This window comes from Stylophora pistillata, chromosome 6, assembly GCF_964205215.1.
Source record: "Stylophora pistillata chromosome 6, jaStyPist1.2, whole genome shotgun sequence".
Lineage (NCBI taxonomy): Eukaryota > Metazoa > Cnidaria > Anthozoa > Scleractinia > Pocilloporidae > Stylophora > Stylophora pistillata.
Window position 1 is genome coordinate 21886503 of NC_142524.1, and position 22072 is coordinate 21908574.

The window sequence follows — 22072 nt, forward strand, 5'->3', positions numbered from 1 at the left end:
ATTGTCGTTTTTTAATACGTTTGTACCTTTCGTGGAGACAAATTTAAGCCGCGGTTTTAAAAGGGAAACTCTGAGGTCGATTTCCTGTCATCTCGTCCCAAACAGCTGCTTATGCTATTATCACACGCAAAGAAGGTGACGAACACAGAATCCATCTCTGAAGTTTTCAAAGTGCAGACAGATGTTTATTGATCAATAACCATTTTAAGCGCTTTTTCACCTGGAAATTATTGTAAGTCTGAATACATTTTCTAAGCCATAGAGAATAAATAATCTTTTCACTTTGTTCTAATGCAGAAGAAAGTGTCAGGACTGTAATGTTACAGTGTTGTTAATTCCTTGCTACATGTCTGACCAGTCCAATAGAAACTATATTGAAACTAGCCTTGCGATTTTGGGTATCACACAGCAGAGCTGCAATAAAGGAAGAAAGATAATCACAAAATACATGGCAAACGTAGCTGGAGAAATTCCCTGGTGTTGTACACGAGAAACCAAGCTTTTAAGCGTTTTTCGACCCGACGTATGATTAACGTAGTCTTCCATAAATAATGATTTTCACATAAGGATAATTTATCTACTGTCAATAAGCTACTCGTTAACTCTTTATTCCGTTCGCTGTAAAAACATGAATAACGATAACTTTTCAATCCACCTCTAGGAACCTAGGTTGGTGTCCAGTGTTGTGGGCGTGCTCTAAAACGGCGAAGGTCTGGGTACGGGCTAGTCGGATATCTCGGTCGTGCTACTTTATTCTGTCTTGCATTGGTCTGTCAACCGCTTTGGAATAAGGTTACATTTATTGATCGTGATCCTCACTGGTACACTCGCATTCGTACACGCTTAAAAATGGCATGGATTGATAGCCGGAAGTTCGTTAGATCGATGCAGACAGAGAGCTGCAAACATAAATTCCATAGCCCGAGCACCATCATAGAACCAAATTGTCTTAAAAGCAACAGATATAAACTTCTAGCATAACAAGCGAACGCCAAGGAGCAACCATGCACAAATTAAAGCCAGAGCCATAGCTAAGGTCAATATGCTAACAACAAGAAAAGCACTATACGTATGATGCACGATCCTCGCAGTAGAGAGCGCTATTTATGCAATACAAAAATCAGACCTAAAAAAAAAAATCAGGCCTGTACGGGATTCGAACCACTGACCTCTGCGATACTAGTGCAGCGCTCTACCAACTGAGCTAACAACCCATCTGGGAGCAGGCTGTTAAGTTGATTTGTAATAAAACCGTGATGATAAATCAGATACAATGAATATATGAGGCTCATATATTTAGAACTGCGGTATTAGATACGTATGATGCACGATCCTCGCAGTAGAGAGCGCTATTTATGCAATAGCGAAAGTCATGACTCATTTAAATTATGCTGAACTTTACAAGTAATTGAGGTCTAGTAGTGTCTTGTTTGTCATCGATACCCAATTTCTCATCAGCCAATAAAAGCTATTAAACCTGACTGTCAACAACTTTCATTGTTTTTTATTTCTTTTCTTATTTCTTTATTATTTATCTGTTTTCCGTTTTAACTTTTTTTTATCTCTCTCTCTCTTTTCTCCACCCAAATTTTGGATGAAACAGTTCGATTATTAAACTATTTACAGGATGTATTCATAGATATATTATATTTCTTTAGTTTTCCCTTACGTCGTGTTCGTGCTTAATTAAGTGCAATCATCAGAGGCCGTATCAAGAAAGCAAATATGATGGTTTCATTTTCCCTGCTAATTCAACCGATGGATTGTTTTTTTTTTTTGGCAGTTTTCCTCAAGATTTTTCTACAATTCTCCGACTTCCTCCTTAGCTGTATTTGCGGAATGATATTTACAAACGTTTTCAAATAAGTTTCTCGCTTTAATAAAACTGATAATTTTATCCACGACAAGTGCTCGTAAATTGTCTGCCTCAAAGGAAATTTTAGAAAGAACATCACCTATAACGCAATTTTGAATAAACCTTTTTTCGAATAAGATGCAGCTGCAATGAAATAACTAATTAACACCAGGTTTTGTATAATGATGGCAGTAGCGTCTCTTGCCCTCATAACCCTCAGTTTCTTCTTAAAGAGCGCAGGGCCCAAGATACATAGTATTGCAAAATGATTTTCAAGTACTACCCCCACTAACTCAGCGTCTTATTTCATTGAAAGCATCAATATACATTATTGCTTAATTATTACCCTAGAGAGCAAGTATCTTCGTCTTCGATGTGGATGTTTTTTTTCATATTGTCGTTATATTTTTTTTCAAGATGCGGCAAAGAAGTAATTAGTTTTCATCCTTTTCATAATATCAACTTATTGCAGTTGTCTCATAAGATGTCGATGACAGTGTCATAGTTGTCAGGCGCCTTCAGAGCTAGTTGACTAAGGGTATTACATTATACCTACGAGGTACCTGTAAGAAATTTTGCAAAAAGTAATAACAGCGTGGATTCAAAAAATTTTTGTCGGCTGTCACAAAGACTCTTTGAGAGCCAAATTAATTCAGGTTTTCATCCTCCATTGATAAAGGTTCAGCAGATAACTTCTTGGCTTCTGAGTTAACAAGTTAGCATGATTCTCGGAAATTGTTATGAAACCTCAGAAATTGATGGGTTGTCAATAATTAATCTCAAGCATCGTTATTTGTCAGCCGGAGTGGGGGCAGGGGTAAGGAAGTTCCTGGGGTTTCAGTAACGCGTTTTAGATGAACAACGATAAAGTATGCATTTAAAAGGATAAGAAGTCTATCTCAATAGAAATCACCTCTCACAACATCCTTATTCTTCGCATTATTGTTTTGGGCTCTGCTCCCGCTGCGCAGGTTAAATTTAGAGACGCCCTTATACAGTATTAACCAAAGGTAAAGTTCATTTCGGCACTGAAGACGGATGAATGTTTTCCGCACTCGTTGAAATACTTAACTGCGAAATAAAACTCTAATGCGCTTTTTTGGCATATTGCTTTTTCACGCCATTTTGGAAATGCCGCAACCTAATCGCTGGAATAACAGAACCTGCGCTGCACACAATCAAAAATCAATTAAATATTACGGGAAAGGTAAGTTTTGTGGAGTTGACATCGAAGAATATGCAGCGTCATGGTGTAAACTGAGTAGCTGATTGGCAGCCATTCTAGACTTAACGATGTACTGGTAAATATTTTTTTTCGGCAAACTGAAAATTTTACCTGTGAGTTTGCTCAAAATGTTACCCATTTGCTAAAGCGTTCTAACAGTTAAAAGCGTTTCCTATAGTCGGTTCTAGCACTGATCTTACTATCTCTTTAGGATTTCAGCATTTTTATTGGGTCTAAAGAAGGAGAAATCGTTATCACAAAAGTTTCAAAACTAGCTGGCCTGATTTCGAGTAAGGAATGTTTGTGACAGCACAAAAAGTAGGAATGTCGTCGTTTTTACCGACAAAATTTTAATATGTTTCCTTTCCACGCCTTTCCTTTCAAACCGGAATAAAAAAGGTATGGATTGTTGCCGATAGTATATGAGATCGATCCCGACAGCTGCAAACATCATTTCCATAGCCTGTGCACCATCACAGAAGCAAATTATTTCAGAGGAAACAGACATAAACATCTAGCGTAATAAGTAAAGAAACAAACTGTAAACAAACACAAATTAAAGTCAAAGCTATACCTTAAGTCAAAGTGCCAAAAACAAGAAAACGATTACTGTTGTTAAGACGTTGATATGATTTTCCCCGATATTAACCTTGTGATCCGACAACCCTGAGTTTTGACACAAAGTTTCATCAAAAGAACGCAAACAAAAACATTGTACATGGCCGAATCGTTCAACACTTATACGATTCATTTACTTCAACTTAACGGAAAATACAGTTGAAGCTTATTAATTATCTCTGCCACTGATATGTCATCTTCATCAAATAGAATGATGGTTGCGGTTTTTATTAATCATGGTTTACCTAGTATTTCAGCTGTTAGCATAAGGACTATCACCATTGATAAGTCATGCGAAAAACCTCGAGTGTACTTTCTTCTGGGTGACATGGTATTTTTATCTATGAACTATTCTGTAAGGAAGAAATTGGTCGAAAAAGCCCTAGTTCAAGGCAGGCGAGATCTGTATTATGAGAACCCTGACCTGCATACCTAATGATCTACTTTGACGCATATTATCTAGTGCTCTGCAAAGTTTAACAAATTTATGCATATTGCGATCGGCGTTTTGCAAACATCGCTCTAAATTGCTTAGAGTATTTTTTTCTTGTGAAAACTCTTGTGAATTCGACTTCTTTTAAGCATTTCTATGCTCCTCAAGTGAGATATCCTAATACTCATTATGAATATTACCTCTGGAGAGGAATAATTATGACGATTACTCGATAAAACCATTTTTAAGTATCTGAACGGGTTAGGCTCAGTCTACAGTAGAAATAAGATACTCCTGCTGAGATAAAACAGTTGGGAGATTCCCACGTTTTGAAAATCAACAACAGGTCAGGACAGGATGTTATCTCAGAGAAAAACTACTTGAGATTTTGAAATGTGACGTAGACTCTTTTCTTCCTTCTTTTTTTTTTTGTGTTGTCTTGTTTTTTCTTTTTTCAAAACGATAACGAATTATCATTAACGTTATTTAAATTTCCATGTGAATCCTCGCCATCCTTCACCAACATCCTTCTTCATAAGTTTCACCCTTTTTTTTTTTAAACAATAATTGAAAGGTTTCTTTAACTCTCTCTGGAGGCAATTCACCACGAAGCAAAAGTGACCCAAAGAATTTAAAGGTGCACTGTGATATTGAATAGCGGTAATTAACGAATAGTAATGACAATTCTGACAAAGACTGGCAAAATAATGGATGAGAGCTCATGGCGATTTCCTGTAGGACTCACTTGTTTGATGAAAGGTGTAGCAATGGTTGTAGCAAAGAAGCAAGCAATCGATAGGCACAAATCAAGAAATCCGCCTTCCAATGAAAAACTCAGTCAGAGTAGGAATCGTCTTTAGGCGAGAAGCGGAGAATTAAATACGATGGAAATAAAATAGCGTTGCCGAGTAGAATTTAAGTGAAGGAGATCTACGATTATCGTTCATAATCTTAAGGTATTTTTAAATTTCTACGAATTGCTTCGCGTAGAGAAATCCACGAAAGGGGCCGGTAACATTAGTGCTTTTGTGGCGTTAAGTAAAAAGCCGAATAGTCGTTGTTTAAAACGTTTGTATCTTTCGCGGAGACAATTCTAAGCAGCAGTTTTTAAAGGGAAACTCTGAGGTCGGTTTCCTGTCATCTCGTGCCAAACAGCTGCTCATACTGTATTCACACGCAAAGAAGGTGACGAACATTATGTTCATTGATCTACAACCATTTTCAGCTCTTTTTCTCCTGGAAATTATTGCAAGTCTGAACACATTTTCTGAACCATAGAGAATAAATAATTTGTTCACGTTGTTATAATGCAGAAGAAAGTGTAATGTTACAGTCTTGTTCCTTGCTACATGTATGGCCAGTCCTATAGAAACTATACTGAAACTAACCTTGTGATTTGGGTATCATACAACAGAGCTGCAATAATCCAAGAAAGATAGAAACAAAATGCATGGCAAACGTAGCTGGAGAAATTTCCTGATGTTGTGCACAAAAAACGAATCTTTTGAACGTTTTTCGACTCGACGTATGATTAAGTAACGTAGTCTTTAATAAATAAAGATTTTCACATAATAATAATTTATGAAGCAACAGAAACTCAGATGTCATCCTTACTACGTCAGCCGGAATAATTTTATTTATTGTGAACCATGACTGTCAAAGTTTTCTTATTTACCCAGCACTTCTGACTCTCTGATTGGCTGAGTTGTTTTTATTCTGCAATGTTTATCCAAGAGCTATATATATTTTTTTTTTAATGAAATAACGCTGCCTTATCCTGCATGTCAATTCTGACGAGTTATTTAAAAACTCAGAGATAATGGAAATACCTTAGGCGTCTGATATGTAAACCCCTAGGAAGTAAACTAAGAATGCTTTATTCTTGGTCATTATGATAAACAATTTAATCAAATTCCCGTACCCTTTGATAAAATGGCTGTTTTGTACTTGAATTAATTGTAGCTAATGGAACATTTTTCAGAAGACAATTCTTATCTCATAATTTATTTAAAATCAAGAGAATATCAAGGAGCTACTCGTTAGCTCTTTATTCCGTTCGCTGTAAAAACATGAATGAAGACAACTTTTCAATCCACCTCTAGGAACCTAGGTTGGTGTCCGGTATTGTGGGTGTGGTTTAAAACGGCGGAGATCAGGGTACAGGCTAGTCGGATGTCTCAGTCGTGCTCCTTTATTATGTCTTGCATTGGTCTGTCAATCGCTTTGGAACGAGGTTAAGTTTATTGATCGTGATCCTCATTGGTACACTCGCATTCGTATATTCTTAAAAATGGTATGGATTGGTAGCCGGAAGTTTATTAGATCGATGCAAACAAATAGCTGCAAACATGAATTCCATAGCGTAAGCACCATCATAGAACCAAATTATCTCAAAAGCAATGGATATAAACTTCTAGCCTCATAAGTGAAAAGCCAAAGCTTAAATATGCACAAAATAAAGCCAGAGCCAAAGCTTAAGTCAATATGCTGACAACATGAAAAGCGCTCTATGGTTAAGACGTAATATGACTTTCATCGATGCTAACCCTGAGTTTCATGACGCAACCTTTCATCAAAAGAACGGCAGTAAAAACGGTAAACATGGCCGAATCGTTCAACACTTATTCCGATCGATTCATTTACTTCTCCTTAACGAAAAATATCCTTCAAGCTTAGGAATTATCCATGTCACTGATATGCCGTCTTCATTCAGTAAAATTATTAATTGTGGTTGGTAGGTAACGAATTATCTTTTATCCATGTGCGTCCCCGCTGTTCCTAACCAACGTCGATCTTCTAAAGTTTTACCCATTTTTTTAAGAACAATCCTTGTAAGGTTTCTTTAATCCTCTTTAGAGGCAATTCACCCCGAATTAAGCAAAAATGACCGAACAACTGAATAGGTGTTCTGTGGTATCTAATAGCGTTAACTTACGAGTGATAATTGAAATTGTGACAAAGACTGGTAAAATAACAAGCGAGAGCGCATCACGATATCCTGTTCGCCTTGTTTGATGAGAGGGGTAGCAGTGCTTGGAATTCAAATAAAAAAGTGGTGGTGTCTTAAACTCTGCTAGGTACAAAGGAAGAGCAACTTTCCTCTGAGATGGCGATGCAGAGTATGTTAGAATCATTTTTCCACCATCAAAGAGACAACATCTTAATTTTAGACACCTGCCATCACATTTATTTGCATTTATGTTACATAATTAGCCTTTCTTTGTGTTTTGTTTTAGCATCAGTATTCTGAGTACTAGTGTTATTTTGTAGGCTGTTTCTTATTCTAAGCAAAGCTATTTGTCATATAACCCAAAATGTGTGTCGAAATTATCTTATAATTTTTTTAAATTTTAGAGACGTAACGAAAATTTTAATTATTGCGGAATGAACGTGGCACTTATCGTACAATATGAAATGTTATTTGAACTCGTTTGTCGTCCTATTCAAACACAGCATGAAAAAGGAGATAACGAAAAATGAAAGTCGAGTAAATCTGCGTAAAGTTCGTTTAGTAACTTTACGCTAGTTTTATAATGTTCATTAAGTCGCTTAAAGGTAGATTTACGTAGTCGGACGTAAAGCTCTCGTGAATGTATCGTAAAGCTGAAGAGGCAGATTTACGTTCAGCGTAAACTTTGCGTAAAGCTAAGCTTTACTAGACTGAAATAAGAGTTGTTGTGAAGCTAGAAACTATTTGCCTAGACATATTAATGCTGTTTTAGATTTTTCCTAAAGGTTGTGATAAACCATATATTTCGCAAAACACGTAAAGCTTTCGTTAATAAGGCGCAAGTGCCGTAATTCCTGTTAACATGGGGTGTCTCGTAGCCCGTCGCAATCAGTTGCTTTTTATGCGTTATCTGATCTAAGAAGTAGGAAAAAGAAGAAGCCAAGCAAGGCATACAGTTGCATGAACTGATTGTTAACTTCTGTGGTACTGTTCGTATTTCATTAGTGAAAACCCAAGCCAATGTCCCACATTAGACTGCCGAAAAGAAGAGAATTGTCATTGCGTTAAAAGCAAATAAAAAAGATAGAACAAGGGATAGGGACAGGGCTAAATCTGCACTGAGGCATTCCTCGTGATCTTCAAAACTATCGTGGGATTCCAAGCAGTGTACTTCAGAAGCTCTCTCGACGTCGCTAGCGCGATTGTCACTTTCAGAGGCAATTTCCGTTCTCTCTGCAATTTTTTTGAGATGTCTCCATCGTGTACCTCGACTGACAAAGTCATCAGAGTGACTACAGTAATAACTCCCTTCCCCCATTTTCAGGAAAGATATTGAGCATTAAAGAAACGACGAGAACTGACGAAAATTGCAGTGACATTTGCCGCTACATATCTGTCGACATATGTCGATACTTGACCGATACTTGACCAACACTTGACGGATACATGACTGATACTTGACCGATACTTGGCCGATATTTGGGAGCATATTTGGAGAAGGTCTCGCAAAAAGGCCCTCGCCTTATTTACGCAGATAGATGAATAAACTTCATCAAAATTCGCAGAATTTAGCTCTTTGCAAAAAAGCTTAGGGTCGTACTTAGCGAGATCTCTGCAAGTAATGATTCGCGGATTGAACTTAACATTGTTAGGCTATATATTCGAGCTGTTCTCATTTATATTCATTCGCGTCTTACGACCGTCCCTACGCCCTTAAAATTAAACACCTAGTGAATAGAGATTGTCAGTTTCCCTTTAAAGTAGTTTTTTTGCATATACGAACACAGTTTAGATTGTTTTCTAGGGTGGTTTTTCTTGCTTTATTTTTTTACATTTCCGAGTTCTCATTCCGTTGATGTTCCAAAGAACGTAGGTAAAAACGGTACCCGAATCGTTCAATACTTATTCGATTCATTTACTTTTGCTAGGTGGTTCCAGCTTAGTCTATGGTAGAAATAAATAATACTCCTGCTGATATAAAACCGTTGGAAGATTCCCACGCTTTCATTAAAACAGCAATAGGTCAATGTTCATAGGATCGTCTCACGAAGCAAAAATGACCCAAATAACTGAACAGGTGCTCCGTGATATTGAATAGCGGTAACTTACGAAATATTAATGGCAATTTTGACAAAGACTGGCAGAAAAACAGGTGAGAGCCCAAGTCGATTCCCTGTTAACCTCACTTGTTTGATGAGAGGTGTAGCAATGTTTGGAATTGAAATGAAAAAAAAAAAAAAAAAAAAAGACACAGTGTCTCAATCTCTGAAGTGGCTACAAAGGAAGATCAAACTTTGCCTGCAATGGCGATGCAGAGTATGTTAGAGTCATTTTTCTACCATCAAAGAAGCAATATCTTAATTTTAGATACCTGCCATTTTTATATTTATTCGCATATCCTATACATAATAAGTAACAGTATCACCACTTTATCCACAGCCGATCTTCTAAGAATAAATGTATTTGTACCTTAGATATTCATACGATAAGTGATAATAGCGCTGAGATTTGAATTTTAAAGTTTTTCCATTAATGGACGAAGTACTCGAAGCTGATTATGACTTCCGCATACCTCGTCGTAACCTCGGTGAAAACAAGCGATAGAAATCGTTTTAGGCACCGTTCACACCTGATATATCAAACTACACAATTGACAGCGAATTTAAAACGAAAATTTTTAATATTTAAAAATAGAAAATGTCCTTTGCAATAGCTGACGGAACAAGGAATAAAAGTAAACTCCCAAAAAACGAGTGGTTTACAATCATAAGCTAATTATCAGATTTCATACTGATGTCGAAATATATGTTATCTTAGATTAGAAGTTAACTTACGCTTTCCTCTCTTAAACTTCTCTGCACGTAGAAACTTAATTTAATAGCAAAAAAGTGTTTATTTAAGAAAAGCGACTGTGCAGCGAGGGAGTTCAAAATACATGCACTTCAGTTCAAGTCAGTGTGCCAAGCCGGCTCAGTTACAAACTCAGATCAGTTGTTGACAAAATGCCAGGTTATGCAGCGCAGAATACCTGATTAACTTAATGGCGTTAACGAAAACATAAAAAATAACCGTTTATCACCGATTTGGTAAAGCTAGCCATATTTCCGATTTTCAATGTCATTCTTGTCTTTGAAGCTGCTACTGTTTTTTTTTGTTTTCTATCTCTAGTGTATAGTGTTCTCACTGCTCTTACATGTTGCAATTGATATCATGAGCCCGTAACCTAAAAACACCATCATTCCATGAATTCACAGTAGCATGCAAAACCACAGTGTCCCTTTTTGTTTGTTTGTTCGTTTGTTCTTTTGCTGGTGTTTTTTTCTTTTTGTCACTCTCCAATGTTTTATAATTATTATTATTATTATTATTATTATTATTATTATTATTATTATTATTATTATCATTAGCAGTAGTAGTATTATTATCATTATTATTATTATTATTGATTTCTTCCTGTTTGTTAGATTTTTTTTTTCAACCATTTATGCATTGGGCTGTAGTGTTGACTGTTGACGTAATTTACATTTTACTCCTCTTGAATTCCTTTTTCTTGCTACTGCACCAATACATATCCCATAACCGTAGTGTTTCTATTTCCGCGATTTCCGTTATGTCTGACAACGTTGCCGCAAGTGTTGTCTTCCTGAGGATATCCTCCAGTACCGAACCCAATTCTGGAATCACAACTTCTGCACTCATTTTCATTGTTACTAAGTATTCCGATTCTTGCTCTAGAATGATCACTTCTTTCAGACACAGTATTAAAGCCTTCCCTGTTACATTGGGGCTGCAGGGAGCCCCTTGAACCAATAAGTGCCTTCCAAGTGTCTCGACCCAGTGACGTGTTGCGATATTTCCCATCAGCGATCAGTGAGTGCAGAGAGTCGGCCTGCTTGTTGATGGCAATGAAGTTGGTGTGGTGGCCAATTTTCATACCAAGGCATATCTTAGAGAAAGGCGTGTTCCAGTAAGTCGGCAGCTTGGTTTCTTTGTTGTCAAACCCAGTTTGTCCGTTGGGAGAGTTGTATTCGTTCTTATCAGTCCAATGATATGAGTCATAATGAAAGGTATTCTGAAAAAGAATAATTGCTTGGGCAAATGAATAAATAAATGAATTCATAAAGGAATAAGTAAATAAACTTACAAATATTCTAATCAAATAAAACAGACATACTTGATCCATAAGCTGTATGCTGTTTACTTCTCACTTTGGATGGTACCGGGAATTGATTTATGTGGTGAAAAGGCTGTTGTACATAATAACGAAAAAGACGTTATGTAAGACAGTAACAGGCATTAAAAAATCTGAAAATGAAACCTTGTTGCCATCGATTTTCATGACCGGCGTCCATCCCCCATCACCGCATCCACTGATTTCTTTGTAACAACGAACGGTCACTGCTTTTGAATCGATGTTTAATGTCACCAGATTACTCATGGTTGACCTGCAAAGAGTCATTGATTACTCTGAAAGTACTCGTCGCTCATTACCTCTCAAAGTAAAAGATTTAAACACTAAACTAAACCCAAGAAAGGCCGTTTCTCGAAATCCCGTGTAGTAATTACGCAGAGTCGTGAATTTTAAAGTTCTGCCAAAATAGAAGAAACTCTTGATTCTGATTATGGAAAATTTAATTCTTCACAGCTCTTGAAAACGAGGGTGACAAAAAAATAAAACAATCTTTTTCGGCAACTTTCTTACCTGTAATATCAAACTACACTAGTGACAGGGGATTGACAATTTTGTTTGATTAACATACCCTTTGCAAAAATTGACGGAAAAGGATAACAAAACAAAATAAACAGTTGTTCAAAATTAGAAACTGGTTTTAAAAGTAACAATCACTACTGACAACGATGGAGTGCGGTCTGGATAATTCTCTCTCCGCCGAAATTCTTGCAGAGCAGGAGGTAAATCTGGACTTTCAGCCCTTTTTGATAGAGAAACTTGACAATAATCCGAAGAAGTCTACTTTTACGTGGTCATGATCATTTGAGGAGCTTCAGTCTTTCAGTTTTAAATATTTGAATATCGTCTCGGCTGCGTGCTCGATTACCAGGAACGAGAGAGCACAGAAGATTAAGACGAGCTCTTTGGTTCTGAACTTTATAAGACTAGTACACTTCAAGTCCAGGGATCTGATGACCAAAATGTAAAGACTCAACTGCAGTCTATTTTGAAGGCTACTAAAGCTAATGTGTCTAATGGCGAAGCGGGCGACTTCACTGCTAATGACGAAGAACCTCCAATTTCCTGCCCGGATTCTAAACGGAGCGAAGGTTCTGTTCGGGAAATATCACCCGGCGATCAAGAGGTCTCGGCACCTGATTTTAAAAGAGAAACTGGCAAAATATGGTCGCAGATTACATTGATCCATGAGAAAATTGGCTCCATCGAGAAACCACGAGAAGCTGATTTAGATAATTGCCAGCTCATCAACACCCTCCAACAAAGAAATCAATATCTCTGCGATGAAAGAGCGACTATTTGAAGAAACAACAAAGCTTAAGAGAGTTACCGAGGAAAGTGACTCATATGTAACTGCCCTTCAAGTACTGACAAAGGAAATGCGTGTTGATGATTCCGTTGCTCTAAGCTCCAATGCCGATCAAACTGAGATAAATTCTGCAGAAACCATTTAGCGTCCAAGACTAAATTCACGGCCAGCGGGTCAGAAGATCCCAGTCATCGCAACTCAAAATCGCTTTGAGCCTCTTCAAGATCAGATTTCTGTACACTCTGATCAACCATCCCTAAACAACAGATACGACGTCTTACCAAAACCTGCATCCTCCAACAGCGAGAGAATTAAATCTACTAGCGTGGCTATTGGTGACTCTATGATCAAACAAATTCATGGTTGGAAACTTGGCAAAAAAGTTGGTCACCGGGTTGTAGTTAAATCATTCTCGGGAGCCACCTGTGGGGATATGAATCACTATCTTAAGTGAACCATAGTAAAAAATCCCGCCAGAATCATCCTACATATAGGAAAGAACGATCTGAAGGATCGAGATCCCAACATGGTCACTGATCACATCGTAGACTTAGCGAGGAAAATTGAAAATGAATCAAGCGCTCAAGTCATTCTATCTGAAGTGATGTCTAGATCGGACGATGTTTCGAATGAATCCGTGAAAGCTACCAACAAGAAGCTCCGCAAGTTTTGTACTCAAAACGGCTGGCAACTTGTTCAGCACAATAACATTACCAGTAACGGTCTAAATAGGAGTGGGCTACACCTTTACGAGAGAGGTAATAATATCATGTTTAATAATTTTGTCAAGTGTCTTAGCTCTGGCGCTCAAAGGTCAGCTTGATTCTCACGCCGACCTAAAGCTCCTGATCAACCCAGCCGGGGTCATCCTGTGTCTTCTATTCCAGTTCCAACTATTTCTCAATTTCTATTGCCTACTGAGTCTCTCAAAGTGAACAGCAGTCGTAAATCATCACAAATTGCTATTACAGAGCCTGCGACGAAGAATGTCAGCTTTGGGATACCAAATACTAGAGGTGTCAAGATCGCAGCGCTCAATATTGCTAGTCTACCGAAATATATTGACGACCTAAGAATCTATATGATCTCTAAGTCAGTTGATATATTAGCTATAAATGAAACGCGTTTAGATTCCTCATTCTCAAATACTGCCATAAGTATACCCGGTTATTCTCTTGAAATAATGGACCGTAATAGAAATGGCGGAGGAGTTGCGCTTTATATCAAGAACTCTTTTAACTATGAAAACATCCAAACCTTGGATGAGAATTTAGAATTACTTTGTGTCAAAGTGATTAAGCCTAAGGCAAAACCCTTTATTGTTGGAACGTGGTATAAACCCCCTGGGTCACCAAACGAGATAATGCATGCTTTCGAGTCTACCTTTGAGAGATTAGAGTAGTATGACTTGACAGTCTTTTAAAATCTATATCCAGTGTTCACTAGCATAATCTAAGGCAGTCAAAATACAACCTTTTCGTTTGTAGACCGAGTACTGAAGCAGGTAAGCGAAGTTTCCAATATCGTGGCTCTGTTCTATGGAATAGCTTGCCCTTGAGCGCTAAGCTACAGCCAACTCTTCGTTCCTTTAAGTCATATACTTGATTAATATTGATAAGTAGCTATAAGTAATGAAATCGTTTTTATAGTATAAGTAATGAAATCGTTTTTATAGTTGTTTTAAAGCTTCGCACAGGTAATTAATTTAGTTAGATATATTATTGGTTAATTAATTAATTAATTTGTATTTAGAACACGGCTCGGTGGAAGAGCATGTAACATGAATTGATACCGTGTATAAATAAAGTTTTACTATTACTACTACTACTTCTACTACTACTACTACTACTACTACTACTACTACTACTACTACTACTACTACTTCCAACGGCGCATTCATCAATATCTAAAAAGATACTGCACAAGTTAGTTGCAGCAAATAGTGACCGTTCTGTCGAGGAATGACACTGCTTTAAAATACCATTCTTTCTAATTTAAAAGTAAGAAACACTTAAAGTGTATGAAATACACCTCTGCAAGTATGTCCATCGCCAGAATATCCAGGTTTACATGTACAGCTGTACGATCCCTTCTTATTCTCGCACACAGCATTAGCGCTGCAGTCGTGCTTAGATGTTGTACATTCATCAGCATCTGAAAGGAAAAATGAAAATGCAATAATGAAGAAGAAAGGGCATTGATAACATTTCCGCCTATTTTCGTACACATAGAGGTAGTTCATTACCAATTAGGATGGAAGAAACGAACATTTACCTTCATCACATGTCTGACCCTTAAATCCAGCAGTACACAGACAACGATATCCTTTGTCAGTAAAACCACTTTGACAAATGGCGTTGTTCCTACAAGAGTTTCTTACGCAAGCGCTCTACATGATCCAAAGGAAAAGAAGTAAACCTACTAGTTATACAATCACCACTACTGTGGTGACGATGTACCATTGACTAACTTGTAGAGGTAGACAATTCACAAATAGAGTTTACAAATGCTTAGATATAAGGAGTCACCGTACGTACAAGCGTGCATTTTATAACAGTAAAAAAATATATCTTTTTCAACGCGCTGTTGATGAGGATACGTGGGTAATCTACTTACCTCAGCTGCATGGTAAGAATAATTTCCATTTTCTATCAGTTCGTCTTCGTGTCCTTCGTGAGTCACATTATTCAATTCACATTTGTACTTTCTATTTCCATCCTGTCGTTTATCGATATTAATGCTGACACAGTTGGGTTCCATAAAACATATGTTTTCACAGAACTCCATTACCACGACCTCAGTGATGCGAACCACATGGTTAATGAAGCGTTTGCCTTCAAATGCTTTTTCAGACCGGAATTTCAACTGACGGCATTGGTCTGCTTCAGAGAAATCTTCAATTTTGAGAGTACAGTTTCAATGAATAAGCTACATACTGATAATTAACAATTATTCCACTCGCGCTTGTTGGATATGAGGTGATAGATAGCCAACGAGGCGCGTAGCGCCAAGTTGGCTATAATCATCTCATATCCAACAAGCGCGAGTGGAATAATTGTTTTATTTAAAAAAACGCCCCCAAGATACTAGACAAATCTTCTCGACTTTATTTTGTAAGAAGAAACCGGATGTTACAATCTACAGATATTAGATTATGGTATATTGGCTCATATACCATAATGGCTAAGCCAATAAAAATTCTTGAACTACATTATCCAATTATCTACTTTTTAATAATAGTATTTATCATATAGCTGGCAGCGTCCGTCAATGAGCGATATGAAGCGAATTCTGCATTTTAGCAGGCTACCTGAGCGAGCAAGAGGGCACCCATTGTCATTCCTCAGCAAGAACCGTTTTTCCTATTGCATTTTGTGTACATTTCTTCATAAACGTAAAGAAAACCTATCAAATACAATGAATATATGAAGTTCATATATTTTGAACTGCGGTATTAAATACGTATGATGCACCATCCTTCGCAGTAGATAACGCTATTTATGCAATAGCGAAAATTAGGCCTGTACGGGATTCGAACCACTGACCTCTGCGATACTAGTGCAGCGCTCTACCAATTGAGCTAACAATTGTTAGCTCAATTGGTAGAGCGCTGCACTAGTATCACAGAGGTCAGTGGTTCGAATCCCGGACAGACCTGATTTTTTTCAGGTCTGATTTTCCCTATTGCATAAATAGCGTTATCTACTCCGAAGGATCGTGCATCATACGTAAAACCTATCAAATCACTAGATTTTAGAATTTGTTAAATATTAAAAGGAGAAAGCGTCAATATGGTTGGCTTTCTTTCCCAGCGTTCGAAAATATACAATTTATTCTTCATCCTTCTTAAAGCAAAATATTTTTTTGCCATAGTTAATCCTCTAATGACCAAGCTTTTTCAGTCAAAGTGGTGGGATATTAGCCTTGAACTAATTTTGTGCTTTTATGAACATCGACTTCATCTTGGTCAACCACCCATCTTCGGCCTGGTTCACATATGATCCCAGACGATCGCAGGCGACCGCACTCGATCGCCAGCGATCGTTTGCGATCATATGTGAACAGCTCTGCGATCGTGTGCGATCGTGTGCGATCGAGTGCGATCATATGGTGGCCCATAGGGGACATGACACCTTTTTTTAATCGCGCGATAAATGATAGATTATCGCGCGATAAATGAAAAATTGTCGCGCGATAAATGGATATTATCGCGCGATAAATATAAATTATCGCACGATAAATGGAAATTATCGCGCGATAAATAATGAATTATCGCGCTATAATTTATCATTTATCACGTGATAAATGGAAATTTGTCAGGTCACGTAATCGGCTGTCATACATGTTGTTTCCGTGGACGACAATGACTGCCACAGTTGAGGAGCTATGTTTTGAGGTCTATAGTTCGTTTTATTCATGTAAAAGATCATTTAGCAGTACGTTGCAATACTACAACACATAGCTCTGTGAATCAATATAGTAAACATTGATTTCGCGAAGTCCGAGCCCGTGGAAATTTTGTATCATTTATTTATATTTTGTGATGACTTTTTGATGATTGCATTACTTACACTGTTGGGTTACACTAAAACCTTGAAATAAACTTTCATCAGTTTGCTCATCTTTCAGTCTATCCTATATGCCCTCTAAATTTCATTGCCATTGCTCAAATATTCTATCAAATATTATATCAATCAATTCTCTGCATTCCTCCAAACAAAAAACACATTATGATCGTGACTGTACGCCAGCAGGATCCAATTCTTTAATTATGACTCGTACGGCCTCCTTCTGGACAACAAGACTGTAGTCAATTCTTAATCGCTGGTGCATTTGGCGATAACCAATACTGTTTCTGCATGGACAAATGCAATGGATTACCGAACAGAAGTTGACCTAGATGACATTGATGTGATTGATGGTGAATGCTGCGACTGAACAAGCCCCACAAATTGTTTGGAGGAATGCAGAGAATTGATTGATATAATTATGTATAAGAGCAACAGTTGCAAGTGCCTTCAACTGCTCTAGAAGCCCGTAACCTTTTCTTGGATCTGGTTTATCTCATCGACAACAGTTAGTCCAGTTCTTGTATGATGTTTTTTTCGAAGAGGAATAAATTACACCTGAAGACCTAGCCTCATGTGCCCCTAATGCCACCCTCTCTTTGTGTACAAGGCCTTTCTGGCAAAAGAGGACTGACAGTTCTGGTGACATATGTGTCAAAGTTACTGTGTTTACATTTCTGTGCGAAATAGAGGATACTTTAAAAGCCTATGAGCATTATGTAACTACTCGTGTGCACGAAGTCATTTGACCCTATTCGGCCCGAGCTTTTTTTTAATCTTTTCAGACCGGGGAGGGAAGCGAATTCCGCCCCCTTCACCTCCGTAACTTTCAGAATATTTGAGCAATGACCAATAAATTTAGAGGGCATATAGTATAGACTGGAAGATGAGCAAACTGATGAAAGTTTATTTTAAGGTTTTAGTGTAACACAACTGTGTAAGTCATGCAATCATAAAAAAGTTATCACAAAATATGAATAAATAATACAAAATTTCCACGGGCTCGGACCTCGCAAAATCAATGTTTACTATACTGATTCACAGAGCTATGTGTCGTAGTATTGCAACGTACTGCTAAATGATCTTTTTACATGAATAAAACGAACTATTGACCTCAAAACATAGCTCCTCAGCTGTGGCAGTCATTGTCGTCCACGGAAACAACATGCACGACAGCCGATTACGTGACCTGACAAGTTTCCATTTATCACGCGATAAATGATAAATTATCGTGCGATAATAAATACTATCGCGCGATAATTTCCATTTATCGCGCGATAATCTATCATTTATCGCGCGATAAAAAAAATGTGTCATGACCCCTACGGACCACCATACCATCATATGTGAACAAAGTTCAGCGATCATGCGATCGAAATGAGTCCCATAATGCTATGTTTTCCCAGCGTGAAGAACTGCAAGCGGCACGACGCCATGACAACCAGTTGTTTATCAACTTTTACACGTGCGTGTGTTTCGACAAGGTGGAAGGTGAAATCGACACGGAATAGTTTATGAAAGAAATTAGAAAATACGACTGTTTGTTCAATCGCTTTACTGGCAAAGAATTCTCTCTTTCTTAAGACTTTCCGCACCAACAAGCGAAGCTTCTTTAATCTAGGAACGACTTTCCGTTTAAGTAAAGACAACAGAAGCAGAATGTTGGTTGACTGGAGTTACATTGTATTGTCGCTGAATGGTAAATAGTGGACTCGGTTGTCACAGAACGCTGCGATCGGCTGCGATCGTAGGTGAACATGCGATTCGTGATCTTCGGTTGCGGGGTTTCATGATCAGCAATCGTGCGATCGCTTGGGATCGCTTGCGATCGCTTGCGATCGTCTGTGATCGTCTGCGATTATATGTGAAGCACACTTAAACCTCAAGTTTCGTCAGCAACGCATATCTATTACGCGTAAAGCATTACCACTCAATTTAGATGCGTTGTAAGCTGTCTTGATAGACATCATTCACAGAACGACGCACAGAATTTAATCTTTTTAAGCTAAGAAACTTTATAGGATGCTAAAGAGAGAAGCTAATACTCTTATCACTCTGGGGGCTGGTTGGCTGCATGTGATGCTTTAATGCATGTGATGCTTTAATGTGGCAGCGTGATGCTGTTAGTGAGCTTCAGATGCGCTAGCTGATGTTTGGCTGTGTAGCCGCGTGATGCGGTTCCAGTCAATACCCACTAATTTACCCTTGCTCACTATAGAGTCTCCTGTAGCTCAGTGGTTAGAGCATCCGTCTAGATCACGGAGGGTCGTGGGTTCAAATCCCATCTGGAAAATCGATTTTTCTCTTGTATTAGAAATTGTTTATTTCATCTTTAAATAGCCATTTACATTGATTATAGCCCTATTAATTATTCTTGTTATTTTGAAGTGAGAGGAAAAATATTTATGTCAATGTCGTGTTAGATCGCTTGAGGGGAAACAAAAGACCATCTTCTCTTACTTAGGTTCTTACTCAGACGTTTAGTGCCCATGTTATCAATCGATGGTTTTTACTTTAAATCTTGGGGTATAAATTAGCTTGTTTTTGCCAAAAAATACTCCAAAATACAAGGAAGTTCAGAAAGAGCAGGCAATTATAGTTGAGGGGACTGAACTGTACGTAGAAACGACTGGCTAACCCGCAGAAAGGAACTGAGAGACCATATTTCCGTGGGTGAAAAGAAAATTACTTGAATTTACCTTGTCATGTCGCAAACACGATTACCATGGAGCACAACAGAAACACGCTGACACGAAGGGAACGCATGGCACAAACGCTTTTCTTGACTCATTCAGTTAAATCATGCTCAACTTTTCAAGTAACTGAGGTCCACTAATGTCCTAGGCCTAATTATCATTGATACTCAATTTCTTCTCAGCCAATAAAAACTGTTGCACCTGTCGACAACTTTAATTATTTTCTCAATATAACTTTAACGACAACTTTAATTATTTTCTCTCTCCTTTTTACGTTTGCTGTGTCTCTTTCCGTTTTGCATTCCTTTTTTTCTCCCATTTCTTTAGTTTTCGTTCCTCGATCCATATTCTGGACATAAAATTTCGATTCTTAGACAATTTAGAGGATATAACATTCGTAGAAAATCTTTATAATTTTTCCAGGAGATTCAAAGAAGATTCCGCTGCATTAAAATAACAAGCAAACAGCAGGTTTTGCATAATGAAAGAATTCGAAGGGACGTCTCACGCCCTAATAACCCTCTGCTTCCTTTATTACTTTACTATTACTTTACTATCAACCCTAAAAGGTTCATGTAATATTTTCGTCTTCGAGGTGCGGCAAAAAATGGATAGTTTTTTACCTTTCCATTATATCAACTAGTTGCAGTTGTCTCATATGATATTGATGTCAATGTCATAGCTGTCAGGTGCCTCGAAAGCTAATTGATAAGGGTGACCTATGATACCTACTATGTACCTGTAAGAAATTAGCACAAAGTTATAACAGCAATGATTCAACAATTTTATGTCGGCTGTTCTAGAGACTCGTTGAGAGGCGATATTAATCTTTCACTGATATTAAGTTCAGCCGATTTTCTCTTGCCTTCTGATAGTCAGCTAGCAGCTTAGTTTGTCTCGAGAAACCTCAGAAATTGTTACTAAAACTACATGATTGTATTTTGAGTTAGTTCAATGTTTGAAAACATTTGTCAGAACTTAACGTGTAATCACGCGCTGCCAAGTTCACTCGAGGTGATGGTGGCTTACCACCTGACTCCTGTTTACAAAAAAGGGGCATATGGTATTTCGTGGACTAGTGAAACGCGGACTAGTAAAACGAGGACTAGTCAAGCGCGGACTAGTAAAACGTGGACTAGTAAAACACGGACTAGTAAAACGCGGACTAGTAAAACGCGGACTAGTAAAACGTGGATTAGTAAAACGCGGACTAATACAACGCTGACTAGTAAAACGCAGACTTAACAACAACAACAACAAAGAAACAATTTCATACGATGGCGATCACAAGACCTAATGGCGAGCTAATTTAGTGAGTGACACTCCCTGTTTGACCTTTAAGCTACAAATGGGTTTGACATGCGTCAGATACAAACGAATTTAGATAGGGTCTAAAAGTACTTACGAGTGACCACGAGGGACCACTAGTGACCACGAGTGAATTTAAATCAAAATATCTCAAAGTCGGTCAGCCCCACCCAAGCACACGGGCGTGTTTGATGAATTTAGAATTTTGAAAATGTTTGGAAACCGCAAAAATTGAGTCGCGTTAGAAAATGCTCGTGTTGACAGATTTTAATCCCTAGAGTAAAGAATTCGCTCGTAATGCGACCCAGGCCTTAAAGAATCCGAGATGCTACAAAAATCTCTGAACAGTTCAGAAATGTACCAACAGTTCAGAAGTTCCCAGTACGGACCAACCTATGCTGGTGAATAACATTTTTATTTTTTTTCTAACACATAATAAAAATGATTGCTACAAGAACCCGAATGATTTACGGCTACAATTACAAGTCTAATTACGGGAAAATGTTCCTTGAACTTCACAATTTGATGGCGGGTGAGTTATAAAGAAAATAAACGTTAATTAGAGAGAACGCTTTCGCCGACACATTTTTACTTGTGAAACATTTTTTTGATAAGCAACTGTCACGATGTGACGCCTGTCAATTGAAGAGGAAAACAGCATACGCTTTTGAAGAAACAGCAGTACTGGTGTGACAAACACACACAAGTTCACTGATCATGCGACGATTTTCTCGTAAATAGAAAACAGAGTTCTTACGGAAAGTATTTTTATTTCCAACGACGATTAGTCTTCGAAGATTTACCTCTGTTTCGTTTTAAAATGTCACGGAAGTTCAAATTGTAAGTGAATGCAAAAATATGTCTTTTGGAGTTGTCAGTCTGCTTGTTTGTTTTCTGTAATGGCGTGTGTAAATCGGTTTT

The 22072-nt window shown here is 37.8% G+C and overlaps 2 protein-coding genes, 1 non-coding gene and 1 pseudogene across 3 annotated transcripts; 2 read left to right on the forward strand and 2 right to left on the reverse strand.

Moving 5' to 3' along the window:
* Positions 1–10511: 10511 nt before the first annotated feature.
* LOC148728793 (putative skeletal organic matrix protein 5) lies at positions 10512–12494 on the reverse strand. Its single transcript, XM_088724740.1, has 2 exons — positions 11400–12494; positions 10512–11153 (listed from the first exon to the last, which is right to left on the reverse strand). The coding sequence occupies exons 1-2, from the start codon at positions 11538–11540 to the stop codon at positions 10635–10637; spliced, it is 660 nt and encodes a 219-aa protein (XP_088580866.1). The 5' UTR covers positions 11541–12494; the 3' UTR covers positions 10512–10634.
* Positions 11939–14102, forward strand: LOC148728794 (uncharacterized; annotated as a pseudogene).
* Positions 14103–14590: 488 nt separating this feature from the next.
* Positions 14591–19638, reverse strand: LOC148728795 (uncharacterized). Its single transcript, XM_088725035.1, has 4 exons — positions 19608–19638; positions 15196–15473; positions 14854–14968; positions 14591–14733 (listed from the first exon to the last, which is right to left on the reverse strand). The coding sequence occupies exons 1-4, from the start codon at positions 19636–19638 to the stop codon at positions 14591–14593; spliced, it is 567 nt and encodes a 188-aa protein (XP_088581161.1).
* On the forward strand, positions 19368–19440 carry Trnas-aga (transfer RNA serine (anticodon AGA)). Its single transcript has one exon. It is a non-coding gene; the product is annotated as a tRNA-Ser (tRNA).
* Positions 19639–22072: the final 2434 nt, after the last annotated feature.

Excerpts from the sequence above, each read along its gene's own strand:
- LOC148728793 (XM_088724740.1), bottom strand. The coding sequence starts at position 11,540 with ATGACTCTTTGCAGGTCAACCATGAGTAATCTGGTGACATTAAACATC. Across the intron at positions 11,154-11,399 it reads TGAAAATCGATGGCAACAAG|AATACCTTTCATTATGACTC; the intron begins GTTTCATTTTCA and ends ATTCTTTTTCAG.
- LOC148728795 (XM_088725035.1), bottom strand. The coding sequence starts at position 19,638 with ATGGGCACTAAACGTCTGAGTAAGAACCTAA. Across the intron at positions 15,474-19,607 it reads ACGTCTGAGTAAGAACCTAA|ATTTCTCTGAAGCAGACCAA; the intron begins GTAAGAGAAGAT and ends TCAAAATTGAAG. Across the intron at positions 14,734-14,853 it reads GGGTCAGACATGTGATGAAG|ATGCTGATGAATGTACAACA; the intron begins GTAAATGTTCGT and ends TTTTCCTTTCAG.